Source organism: Arachis hypogaea, chromosome 18, assembly GCF_003086295.3.
Source record: "Arachis hypogaea cultivar Tifrunner chromosome 18, arahy.Tifrunner.gnm2.J5K5, whole genome shotgun sequence".
In the NCBI taxonomy this organism is placed as follows: Eukaryota; Viridiplantae; Streptophyta; class Magnoliopsida; order Fabales; family Fabaceae; genus Arachis; species Arachis hypogaea.
In genome coordinates this window covers 132,519,928-132,532,266 of record NC_092053.1, presented here as the reverse complement: position 1 = coordinate 132,532,266, position 12,339 = coordinate 132,519,928, and the positions used below count along the sequence as shown (strand labels likewise).

Sequence of the window (12,339 nt, the reverse complement as noted above, 5' to 3'; positions counted from 1 at the left end):
GAAGGGTGTGTCCTTTTGTTGCTTCTTTTGAACAATACCAAGTAGCAAATAAGTAATAACACGAACGATATAAATTATAGGTAGGTTAATGTGAGAAGAGAAATACCAAATAGCAATAACTATGCATGTGAAACTTGACTGGTAGCTGATAGCTATCCATGCATGTTGTGCTGCAGCAATTTAATACCGAGAACGAAAAAATGATGGCACTTGTGACACAAAAGATAAGCCTCTAGTGATCTTCTTCACTCTCGTGAGTCGTGACAGATTATACACAGCTTAACGCAAAAAATAATAATAATAATAATAATAATAATAATAATAATAATAATAATAATAATAATAAGGTTCTAGAATTCTATGGTTCTGGGTTTAGGTTATTGAAATTTAATTGAAAATTTTTGTATAAATAAATGTTTGATTACAAAATTATAAATTATAAAAAGAATAATTGAAGATTAATTGAAATTATAAAAATTTACAGAATAATCAAACTGATAAAAATTTTAATCTGTTTATAATTAAAGATGCACAATTATCTAATAACTACTCAGTAAAATTTTAATCCAAATATCTTAATTAAAAAATAAAATATTTAATATCATAATTAATGATATGTTTATTATTTTTATTAATATATTAATTAATTTCTATTAATACACTAGCATCATCATGTGCATCAATAGTTAAACAAAACAATGGACAAAATTAGTGATGCTGATAACACATGTCAGAAGAAGAAAAGGAATAGTGGGATTTTTCAATGTTGGGCGATCCATCACTGCTGTGCCTGCTCTTAACCTGAATTGTCTCAGCTCTTGTTTGTTTGTATGAATCTGATGCTGTCTCTAAAAACATTTTAATTTGATTGATATATTATGTTTGGTCAAGCAAAATCAACTTCCTTTTATCACCTTTTCTGCTTCGTTTCACTGAAACACTAATTGTAATTCTAATACTCAACCATTCTTTTAGGTCATTAATCAATCTAGGCTGTTTTTTTTATACGGAATTGTTGGGTTATTCTCCATTATAAAGAAGTGGTGCCTTTTAATTTAGTACGAAGATAATTATAAATTGGAGAGTTTAATTTGCACATTCAAAAAAAATTTTAATATTAAAATATAAATCTAATAGTAGGTTTTATGTTTTAAAAATTTTAAAAAATTAACGTTCACAAATCAAAGGATAGATTTTATGTTACTTCACAAATTGTTTCACAAATCAAAAGATAAGTTTTGTGTTTTAAAAATTAAAAAAAAAATTAAACTTCACAAATCGAAAAGTGAGATTTGTGATTTCTATATGAAAAAAAAAAAAAATACCAAATTTCACTTATTGAAAAGCACTACTATAAATTAAATATCAAAATTAAAAACTCAATTTATCATAGCTATTTATTTGCTAAAATTATTGTTATTATTTACAAAACTTTTGAAACTAAAAAAGCAAAAATGAAAAGAGTGATTTGATAAGCATAAATTTAGACCGTTTAATTTATAATTAAGAATTGTTAAAGCGTTATTATAAAGTGTTTTTTTTTTTTTTTTGGAATTCGAATAAGAAAAAATGCAGAAACTATCATTAACACACGCACTATATCTAGTAGTGGACTAAACTCACCTACAAATCTGCAATGGCTGGCAGAGGAACCTGTTCATTTGGAAAAACGTGAAATAACAGAGTATTAATTTAATTAACGAGTATTCTAAAAGTATTTTTTAGAAACCAAAAGTAAAATATTCTGCACATGAAAGTAAAATATTTTTGTTTCTAACGTATTAAATAATCAAAATCTTAAAACATATATATTTTTATTTTTGTAAAAAATATTTTAAAATATTCGACAATAAAACACTAACATATATATAGGTGAATTCTATAATAATTGTGATTATGGTGATTATAAAAATTTGACAATATCTAAAAAATATAGCTAAAATTAAGATCATATTCGTTTATTATTTAGTAATATTTTTTAATTTGATCCAATTTTTTATGTATTCAAACTAAAATATCGTCATGTAGTAAATTTTTTTTATAATATTAATATATTATTAAATTTTTTATAACTCGTAATCACCATAATTATAGCCAACGAAAAATGCACCATACATATAATCCACATAGGACTTACTTAGGGCATTCAAATATAGAGTAGGCAAAGGAGCAAAATTATGTAAACCTCCAAAATATGTAGCTTCTTTTTTCCTCAATTGATTTATTTATTTATTCAATTTTACTAAAAAAGATTTACTAATATGTCTTGATTTGATTAAAGTTTTACTAATATATTTAAAGATGGATTTTTATACTTTGTTAGAACGAGTGAATTTGTTCTTGAAATGAAGATATTCTATCTTAATTTTACTAGCAATGTAAAAAGATGTTAAAATAAACTGAATTCATCGAACTAATCTATTAAATTAGTCTAATTCTAAGTAAAGATCAGTTGTTAACTAATTGGCCAAAACTTAAAAAAAAAGTCAAAAAATTGATAATCTAATCGAACTGGCTCAATTTTTAATTATTAATTTATTAAAAATAATAAAATACAAAAATATTATTTTTTAAAAAATATATACTATATATAAATATATTATTTTGTTATATTTGATTAAACTTCTATTGAAATTTTAAATATTTAAATTTCTAACTCCAATCAATTTTCACTCTTAGAAAAAAAAAACTAATCGAAATAAATTTTTATTGTGGTTCCAAGAGAAACAGGTTAACCATCGTGTTGCCGAAGCCCACATGTGCCAATCCAAATTGGGCTTTCGATTTAAAAACGAGACCAGCCCAATAGGCCCAATTTCAAATCAAGAAGCAAGTGGTGGGTCCCCACGCGCGCACATTCACAAGAATGAAGCCGAGACCAAAGTTTACAGAGAGTTCAATGGCCGCAGAAATTTGTCGCGCGTCTCCTCTCTTATCCGTTAAAACTCAACTTTTCCACGCGCCACCATCACCAACCACCACCACCACCACTACCAGCAGATTCCACACATCATCTCATTCCAAAACTTCCTTCTTCTCTCATCGCGTTCTCAATCTAAATGCCTCTTTCTCCGCTGTCCGTCGCCGCAGCTCCGCCGTCACCTGCCAGGCTAACACTCTCTTCGAGATCGACTCCGTCGCAAAAGCCGGCCAAGACCGTCTGGAAAAGGTTCTTTTCTACTCGTTCTTCATCTCGTTACTTTTTTTTTGTACGCTTCGGATTGCGAATTCCGAAGTAACTCACTGAACTGAATTTTCTGCTTCATTTTTTTTCCTTTTTTCCCCTCCGTATGTGGAAGGTGCCGGTGTCGAATATAAGGAACTTCAGCATAATTGCGCATATTGATCACGGGAAATCCACGTTAGCAGATAAATTGCTTCAGGTTACTGGTACCGTTCACCAGCGAGAGATGAAGGACCAGTTTCTCGATAACATGGACCTCGAGAGAGAAAGAGGCATCACTATTAAGCTCCAGGTTCTTGTTATCGTTAACATCTCCCTAATTTGTTGTGAATATTAGTATAGGTATCTTATGTTTAATTAACTAGTGAGGAAATGCGAGAAAAATCTTAGAAGGAGCAATGGAATGGTAGTACAGACCAAAGAGAGAGATGGAATTTCCGAGAAACTGAATAATTCATGTTTGTGGGAGCTCATACTGCTTCAGATACTCTAATTGAGTTTCTCATGGTTTTCTTAGTTAAATTTATATGGAATTATGGATATGCTCCCTTTTTTTTTTTTTTTAAATCATTTTCTTTAGAACGGAAAGGAACTCTTCTTTGATTGACGCAATCTTTTACGCAGAAGTGTGGTAAAGTGGGCTAGGAAGTCTTGCGTAAAATTTTGTTAAATAGTAGTGTATCTTATGTTAGAGATGGGTGGCATTTTGGAGCAAATTAATTTTTGATTGCATTTCAAAATTAAAATCTGTAGTGTGTGAGAAAGCATTTTATTAATTTTAATCATGGCAGGCAGCTCGAATGCGGTATTTGTTTGAGAATAAACCATATTGCTTGAATTTGATTGATACTCCAGGGCATGTTGACTTCTCGTATGAGGTATGTAAAGTTGTAAAATAATACTGTCGTATGCCTTTTATCTTGTATGGGTTTGTTTCTTTTTGCTCAAACTTATGAACCTCAATCAGATGTAACTCCATAGTTAGAGCTTCTATTTTTGTGTTGTCAAGAATTAATTCAGAAAAAAAAGAAAGCCTAGGCACAAATACGGTTCTTTTAAATGATTTTTTTTTTTACAATAAATTGCATTTTTCTATACTTGAACAAAATGGGGAAAAGGGTATTATTCTTTTTTACCTCTCATTCACTCTTCTTTCATCCTCTGTTGTCACTTAGAAACCATTCTTATAAAATTCATTAGTCTGTGATGTCTTTGGTTGTTTTCTATTTTAGCCAATCTTGAGAACAAAGGCTGCTAAAAACATCAGTTAAATCAATTGCATTTCAGGCTTATTTTTTGGCTTTTTTGAATTATGTTTCACATTGTCAGTTTACAAAATTGAATTTCTGTATTACACATCGTTATTTGAATATTTGTTACTAATATTAAGTTTGACCTCCCCGAGTACATTATTATTATTATTATTATCCTTTTAGGATTGGAGGGTGGGGGAAGGGAGTAGAATCTACTCACTGCTCAAACATTATTGGAATGATAATAATACTATGGTTTATGACTATATCATCTGTGGCTAGGTTTCTCGGTCACTTGCTGCATGTGAGGGTGCTCTTCTTGTAGTAGATGCTTCTCAGGTGATTCTTTCTCTTTTGTTCTCTTCTTTGGTTGCTTGTCCTTTATCATGCAAGGGTGATCTACTTGGAGTAGATGCCAGCTTCTGCTCTTCACTGAAACTAGTTTCCAAATCACAGGGAGTAGAAGCACAAACGCTAGCTAATGTTTATTTGGCCTTGGAAAACAATCTAGAAATTATCCCAGTAAGTATGTTGTTCTTGACTGTTCTTATATGTAGTTTTATAGTAATTCATTGAGAATTGCTATATCCTCTATGAATGTTATTTTTGAAGTTATTTGAAATTAAAAGCTTAAGTGTTTTCTCCCTCCAAAAAAGGCCACTGCAATGTCTTCACATCCACAAAAATTCTACTTCTTTGCAAATGATTTTGTAAGACTGTCTGACAGGTTTTGAACAAGATAGATCTTCCGGGTGCTGAACCAGATCGAGTTATTAAGGAGATTGAAGAGGTTTGTTTGTCAAATGTCAATTTATTTCCCTGATGTTGTCATACTTGTAACTTTTCTGCTTGAAGGGGAGAGAGACATAAATATGTGTTCTTTCTCGATTGAAGTTTGTTTTCATTCAACATCCTAAAATCTGGCATGCCCTAGTTTAAGTACTTCAATCAGAGTGGTTATAATTTATGCATTGGGAATTTTGAAATTTATGAATATGTCTATTGGGGCTTCCTTGCTTGAGCATTGCTTATTTTTCTATTCTGTATTTACAAGCTTACATTATTCATAAGGAGATTCTAACTTGAGCTGATTTCTTGTAGGTTGTGGGTCTGGATTGTAGCAATGCTATTCTGTGCTCCGCAAAGGTTAGTTATTGTACTTTTATGTCCAGTGCTTTTGTATGGTTTAAGTAGGTTCAATATTTTTTATTATCTTTGATGTGTAACTGTATATACCATTATTAGGACATAATTCATTTACATTCTTGTGTAGGAAGGAATAGGTATAATTGATATTCTCAATGCAATTGTTGCGAGAATTCCACCACCTGCTGATACATCACAAAGGCCATTAAGGGCTTTAATATTTGATAGGTACACTTGCTATCTGACAATGATATCAAATGATGCCATTTGATGATGAATATATGACTTAATGGAGCCAATAGACGATGGAATCACATCATTGTCATTTAAAATTTGAATGACATTGACAATATGAAATAAGTTTGGTAAGGTTCATATAATCTAAAAAAGATGACATTGACACCTCAAGTTTGACTCAGTTGGCTTATTCAAGGGTTAAGTTTCCATTCGTAAGGTCCAATTATATTTTATCTAATTTGTTTCCATGTAGTTTTGTTTTTGCATACCTAGCTTCATGTATGTTCAAGGATCATAACTTAGTGCATCAAGCTGGAATGTCATGTGTCCATATAATGCAATGGTTATATAGGGCTGAATGTTGGGCAGTAAAAGCCAACAAGAAAATAAGCTTGATGTGATGGTGATGAGGGTGTTGCAAGAGATGAGTGGGCACCACACTAGACTGGATAGGATTAGGAATGACTATATTAGATAGGGAAAATTGTTGAGAAGATGATAGAACCTCATCTTATGTGGTTTGTACATGTTTGGAGAAGGTAAAGACCCCAATAAGGAGAGTGGATTAGTAGTCCTATAACTCAAGGTAGGTAGAGAGAGACCTAAAAATCCTATATGTTTTTTATTTACTTTTAACTAATTTATTTACTTTTGATAAAATGAAGAATATCGTTAAGATGAAGAAAACTCTAGGGGAATTTATGAAAGCATATTTAGAGCATCATGGAGATACTTGATCCATGTAACAAACCCCAACTAGTGGGACAAGTATTAGCAGATATTATTGTTGTGTAATGCAAGACTTCCTCACAAAAGTATACTATTCGCGTGCATAAACTTCATTTAATGAGTAGGATAGATTAAATCTCCTTTGCATGTTGTGCCAGCTTTATTTTATGTGACTATTGAACCCTCAAGTACTCATGTTTTGTTTACATGAATCTTAGTGCAGTTACTATGATCCATATAGAGGTGTTATTGTATACTTTCGGGTTGTGGACGGGACTATAAAGAAAGGTGATAGAGTCTATTTTATGGCTAGTGGGAAGGTAAATTACTTCTAATGATCTCTTACATTTGGTATCATAGTTTAGTTTAGTGGAATGAAACATGTTATCATAGTTTCCTATCTGTAGTTTCGTTCATTAAGTTTTAAGTAAAATTAGAATAAGTTCCAAATACCCTTTACTTTATTAAAACTTTGCTTTTGTTTTCACTTCCATTTTCCAATAAACTAATGTGATTTATTAAACTATAGGATTATTTTGCTGATGAAATTGGAGTTTTGTCTCCGAATCAACAAGAGGTTAAAGAATTATATGCTGGAGAGGTAAAATAATAGTTCTGATGAATATAATTATCAGGTTTATGGATTTCGTATTGCTTATTGTATATTTGGTTATTCCATCTTTTCTTTCCATCCTGTCATATGTGCACATTCTATGAAGCATGAATAACTGATATCATGTAAATGACTTGAAATAGTGAGATAACAATTATAACTTATAAGTACATGACACTGTTGCATTGTTTCTCCTGTGTATACAACAGATCATCAATAAACCAACGAGGCTCCTTCTTAAACTGAAACAATCTCTTGCAACATATTTTGCTAGCATGACAATTCTGTTCAATGGAATTATTTTTTTATTTTTATTTCTTGGTAATTTTTTTAATCCATTCTAGACTTCTATATCTTTTATTGTGCTTTAACAGGTGGGCTACCTGTCGGCGTCAATAAGAACAGTAGCTGATGCCAGAGTGGGTGACACAGTGACTCACTATGGTCGAAAGGCAGATCAATCACTCCCTGGATACGAGGAAGCGACTCCTATGGTGTTTTGTGGCCTGTTTCCTGTTGACGCTGACCAGTATTGATTTATTTTTACCTCTTTCTTTTAATCCCCTATTTGATTCCCCCTGCGGTTTCCGTTGCTTTCTTGAGACTTCTATATTTACCCTTGAATATCTCTGGAATTAATTGTTTTCTTATTTTCCTTCTGATGGCAGATTTCCTGATCTACGTGATGCCCTTGAGAAGCTACAACTTAATGATGCTGCACTGAAGGTGGCCTTGAACTGATATACAAGAAAATATGCATAGAATTTTCTTTAAATTATGCCAAGTGGTATCTTTATGCATGATTTCTCTTGATTTCATATATTTGTTAGTTATCTTACATTTGTTGGTAAACAATTTTTCCACAGCTATGATTTCCGATTTTCTTATATTTTAGCTGACTTTGGTAGGATTTGTGCTGGTTATTTAAAAATGTTATTCTTTTCTGGTTTCCAGTTTGAACCGGAGACTTCAAGTGCCATGGGATTTGGGTTTAGATGTGGGTTTCTGGGTCTTCTCCACATGGAAATTGTCCAGGTTGGATTTGTTTTGAAGCATATGCTCTTTGACTTTCATAGAATACCTATACGTTACTGTTCCTTGACGCATGGTTTGTACTTTGTACCTTGGAGTAACGTTAGAAACCTTGTATTATCTTTACAGGAAAGACTTGAGAGAGAATACAATCTGAGCTTGATAACTACCGCTCCAAGTGTTGTTTACAGAGTGAACTGTGTAGATGGAGATACTGTAATTTCTTCTTATTCCTAAGCTCCATTTCTATGTAATACAGTTTATTGTATTTTTTATCGGTGAACTATTTATTAAAATAAAATTCTTTCTATATTGTTTATATATTTGTCATATGAAGACTATCATTTTGTGAAAATTATTTGAAGGTTGAATGCTCGAATCCATCTTTACTTCCTGAACCTGGAAAAAGGAGATCAATTGAGGAGCCATATGTTAAGGTAATTTGCTGCGCTAAATCAAAGCAGTACTGGATTTTTATTTTATTTTTCTTCTTTTCTTTTCTTTATTTAAAAAAAAAAACAAATTTTTACTTGGATGTAATGTAACTTGTACAGATTGAGATGCTTTCGCCAAAGGATTATATCGGGTCACTTATGGAACTGGGACAAGACAGAAGAGGATTGTTTAAAGAAATGAAGTTTATCACTGAAAATAGAGCATCAATCACCTACGAAATACCACTAGCGGAGGTAATCTCTCGCATTCATTCTTGACAATTTACCCTTAAAACTCATGTGCTTAGTTTGTAAGTGTTTGCTTTCAACTTTCTGAATCTCTCTGAATATCAACTTTGTAGATGGTTGGTGATTTCTTTGACCAGTTAAAGTCGAGAAGTAAAGGTTATGCTAGTATGGAGTATACCTTTATCGGGTAATTGTTTATGGAAGTATAGTTTATTGATAATAGTTATGAGGGATTCTGTTGGATTAAAACTATTGACTTTTGTTAAAATCCCTCGTTTTTTTTATTCATAAATAGTTAAATAGGAAATCCAGCAATTTTGGGATTATAAATTAATGTAGATTTTGTCATCTTCTAGTAAACAAATGACTGGGAGTATCTAATTATTTGCTGACACTAGTATAAAATAATGCTGAGATATTCAAGTAAGCTGCTGGTTGCCACTGTTGGCATTCAGTTCTCTGTTATATCTAATATGCTGACCTAGAAAAGAGACAATAAATAGAGAAAAACTGAATATCTGAGTATAGTCAACCTTCTACCCTAGATCAAAGTAATCTGGAGGTAGAAGAATAGGTTACGATGTTAAGGTGGTTTGAGAGATCCTTTATCTCCCTCTCAACCAATAACTTATTCCTTTTCTTTCCTTTTCCCTTGCCTACTAATATACTATCCACTTATATCTAATCAGAGGCCAATCCTTATCAATATCCTTTTTATACAACGTTAACCATGCCATATCTAATTAAGCTTGCTTTCATAAGAAAAGTCATGCCATTTGGCTCTGTCCGGATCCATATTGTCGTACCTTTCTCCGTGTCATCCAGCTTTGAATATTGACCCCGGCAATTTTGATATGATCCCCAGTTGTTACCTACAATAAAAACGTTACTCTCATATTACACTTTCAAACAATATTCTTCATCTTACTTTTAACATCCCTTTTATCCAGAATTACTCTCAGCTTCTCAAATTTAAATATGGACCTCCAATGAATTTTTCAATCTGAGGCGCGTAATACTTGGATTTATAATTCTAAGCTATCCTTTTCCTTTGTTAAATGAAATTGTATAGTCCGTCTGAGAAGCTTTTTTTCCAATATGTTCTAATATTTTCTATTCTTTAATTATCAGGTACAGAGAAAGTGATTTAATTAAACTTGACATATTGATAAATGGTGACAGTGTGGAGCCATTGGCTACGATTGTCCACAGAGATAAGGTAATTATTTTGCAGTCTATACATGGTTTGGAGATAAATATCTGACCCTCTAGAAATTTTAATTAATATAAATTGCTTCTGAATTTATAGATATATTAAGGGATCAAATTGGATTGGAAAAAATAATTGATGTATTAATTTCACTGCCTACTTTTTGGGTTAGAGAGGGAAAAAAAGGAGGGGGAGGGGGGGGGGGAGTTAGCCATTCATCAGCTGCATTGCAGTTGTTTAGCTGCACGTGTTCAAGCACTTGAAATAAAATAAATTATCAAGTAATCATGAGTTTCTGCACTACAGTTTTAAAGAATACCTTCAGTAGTTGAATATATTTGAGATTCTGTTTAATAAATTTTGGTGTTTGATCTTGACATGGTACATATTTCATCATGAAATAGTGAGTGGTTCAAGTTTTTCAGCTTCCATTCTTTATAGTTAAGCTGAATTATCAGTGCTGAAAAATGAGCTTTGTAAACTTTTTCTATGTGGGCACTTTAGTCCCTAAACTTACAAACTGTAAGACAGATCTATCGTTTTTTTTTTTTTTGTGAGTTTTGGTTGTTTGGAGGAGGGACTTAAATATCTCATTTTGTAAGTTTTAAGGACTGATCTATCTCGTAGTTTTTAAATTTAGGAACTACCGGTCTAATAAACAAAGATCAGGGACTGAAGTGGTCACTCAAAAGAGTTTGAGGACTACTTTGATATAGTTGGTCCTTGATATTTGAACCCTGAATCCAAGAGTATCGAGTCCACTATTTTATGCTTATAATTTGACGTCATAAATTTACAAATTTGACATAGGCTTGTGTGGCAGGCATATTCTGTGGGAAGGGCTTTGACTCAAAAGCTGAAGGAGCTCATACCACGTCAAATGTTTAAAGTACCAATCCAAGTAAGAATTGGGCACTCATTTCGTGCTAACGCTATCTTAAAAACAATATAATATTCTCTTTTCTAATTCTCCTTCTTTATATGCTTTGAATATCATTTTAATATTTTACTTTTTCTTTTTCTGCTCAAGAAATGCTTTATTTACTAGATGTTAATTATTCTTTATTATTATTATTATTATTATTATTATTATTATTTGGCATAAGAATTCATTCAGAAAACTAACCACAATAATATATGTATTTTTGTCTCTGTTGCAGGCATGCATAGGATCAAAAGTGATTGCTAGTGAAGCTTTATCTGCAATAAGGAAGGATGTATTAGCCAAATGTTATGGTAATACAAGTGGCAAACCTTGTTGGTTTAGCAGAATAATTACTCACATGTAATAGAAAAGAAAACTATACTTCGAATAAGGAGGCTTAAATAATTTGCAGTTTGAATTCTGATTGTGTCAAGTCTCTTCTTTAACATGTTCAGGTTTTCTCCATTGTGTTCTCCATTTTGAAAATGAATGTTCCTTCCATGTAAATCTTATGAACAATATTTTGCATGACAAAGTTTCACTTTGATTCCCTTGCCTTTCTGGTTGCCTGGGTTGCTGTTTGACAATTTTTTTCATGTTCGATGTCATTTTTCTAGGTGGCGACATTTCGAGGAAAAAGAAGTTACTTAAGAAACAGGTACTGCCCGATCAATATAAGTTGATAGTTTCAGTTATCAATCAAGATAGCATCATGCATTCACCTTAAATAGTATTTCTTCCTGTATCAAAGAAAATGGTTTTGCTTGCATCAACAGGGAAACATGAAACTGGTTTCATAGCAAGTTGATGTTAGTGTTATTTTTGAAGATTGTTCATAATGGTATCATTCTCTTTCTGCTGTCAGGCTGAAGGAAAGAAAAGGATGAAGTCCATTGGTAAAGTTGATGTGCCTCAAGAAGCTTTCATGGCGGTCTTGAAATTGGAAAAGGAGGTGATATGATCACGTATACATGTAACGTAAGTTGCAGCATTATCTGAAATTTGTAAATATAAAGTGGAAATTCAAAACCTCGATGTATTACTGCTTTGGTATAACGGTCCAAGTATTGTCCTTCAATGATTTTAAGCTGCATACAGTGCAAGATTTTGTGATTTTGACTCGGTTCCCTTAAGGGAGGAAAAAAAGAAAAAAGTTGAAACATAGCACAATTATTCTGTCAGGTAGTGTTGATCATATTAAGTTGTGTTCGTATGTTAGACACGCATTCGTTTAAAAATACTTTATATTTTATATGTATATATCTCATGTCTCATATCTTATAAAAATTTAAAATTGGTATGTTTTATATCTGTATTAGTGTTTGTA

The 12,339-nt window shown here is 31.9% G+C and overlaps 1 protein-coding gene across 1 annotated transcript; it reads left to right on the top strand.

Moving 5' to 3' along the window:
• Positions 1 to 2,854: 2,854 nt before the first annotated feature.
• LOC112771181 (translation factor GUF1 homolog, chloroplastic) lies at positions 2,855 to 12,182 on the top strand. The gene is made up of 22 exons (XM_025815828.3): positions 2,855 to 3,169; positions 3,300 to 3,476; positions 3,976 to 4,062; positions 4,720 to 4,776; positions 4,894 to 4,959; positions 5,165 to 5,227; positions 5,539 to 5,583; positions 5,711 to 5,811; positions 6,773 to 6,869; positions 7,079 to 7,150; positions 7,537 to 7,691; positions 7,831 to 7,888; positions 8,117 to 8,197; positions 8,324 to 8,410; positions 8,560 to 8,631; positions 8,749 to 8,883; positions 8,991 to 9,064; positions 10,009 to 10,096; positions 10,911 to 10,988; positions 11,248 to 11,323; positions 11,630 to 11,670; positions 11,878 to 12,182. The coding sequence occupies exons 1-22, from the start codon at positions 2,867 to 2,869 to the stop codon at positions 11,971 to 11,973; spliced, it is 2,109 nt and encodes a 702-aa protein (XP_025671613.1). The 5' UTR covers positions 2,855 to 2,866; the 3' UTR covers positions 11,974 to 12,182.
• The last annotated feature ends 157 nt before the right edge of the window (positions 12,183 to 12,339 follow it).

What these genes read in the sequence shown, in the direction of transcription:
- LOC112771181 (XM_025815828.3), top strand. Translation starts at nt 2,867, where the DNA reads ATGAAGCCGAGACCAAAGTTTACAGAGAGTTCAATGGCCGCAGAAATT. An exon ending in TGTATTAGCCAAATGTTATG is followed by an intron (nt 11,324 to 11,629) that starts GTAATACAAGTG and finishes TCATTTTTCTAG; the next exon opens with GTGGCGACATTTCGAGGAAA. An exon ending in AGAAGTTACTTAAGAAACAG is followed by an intron (nt 11,671 to 11,877) that starts GTACTGCCCGAT and finishes TTCTGCTGTCAG; the next exon opens with GCTGAAGGAAAGAAAAGGAT.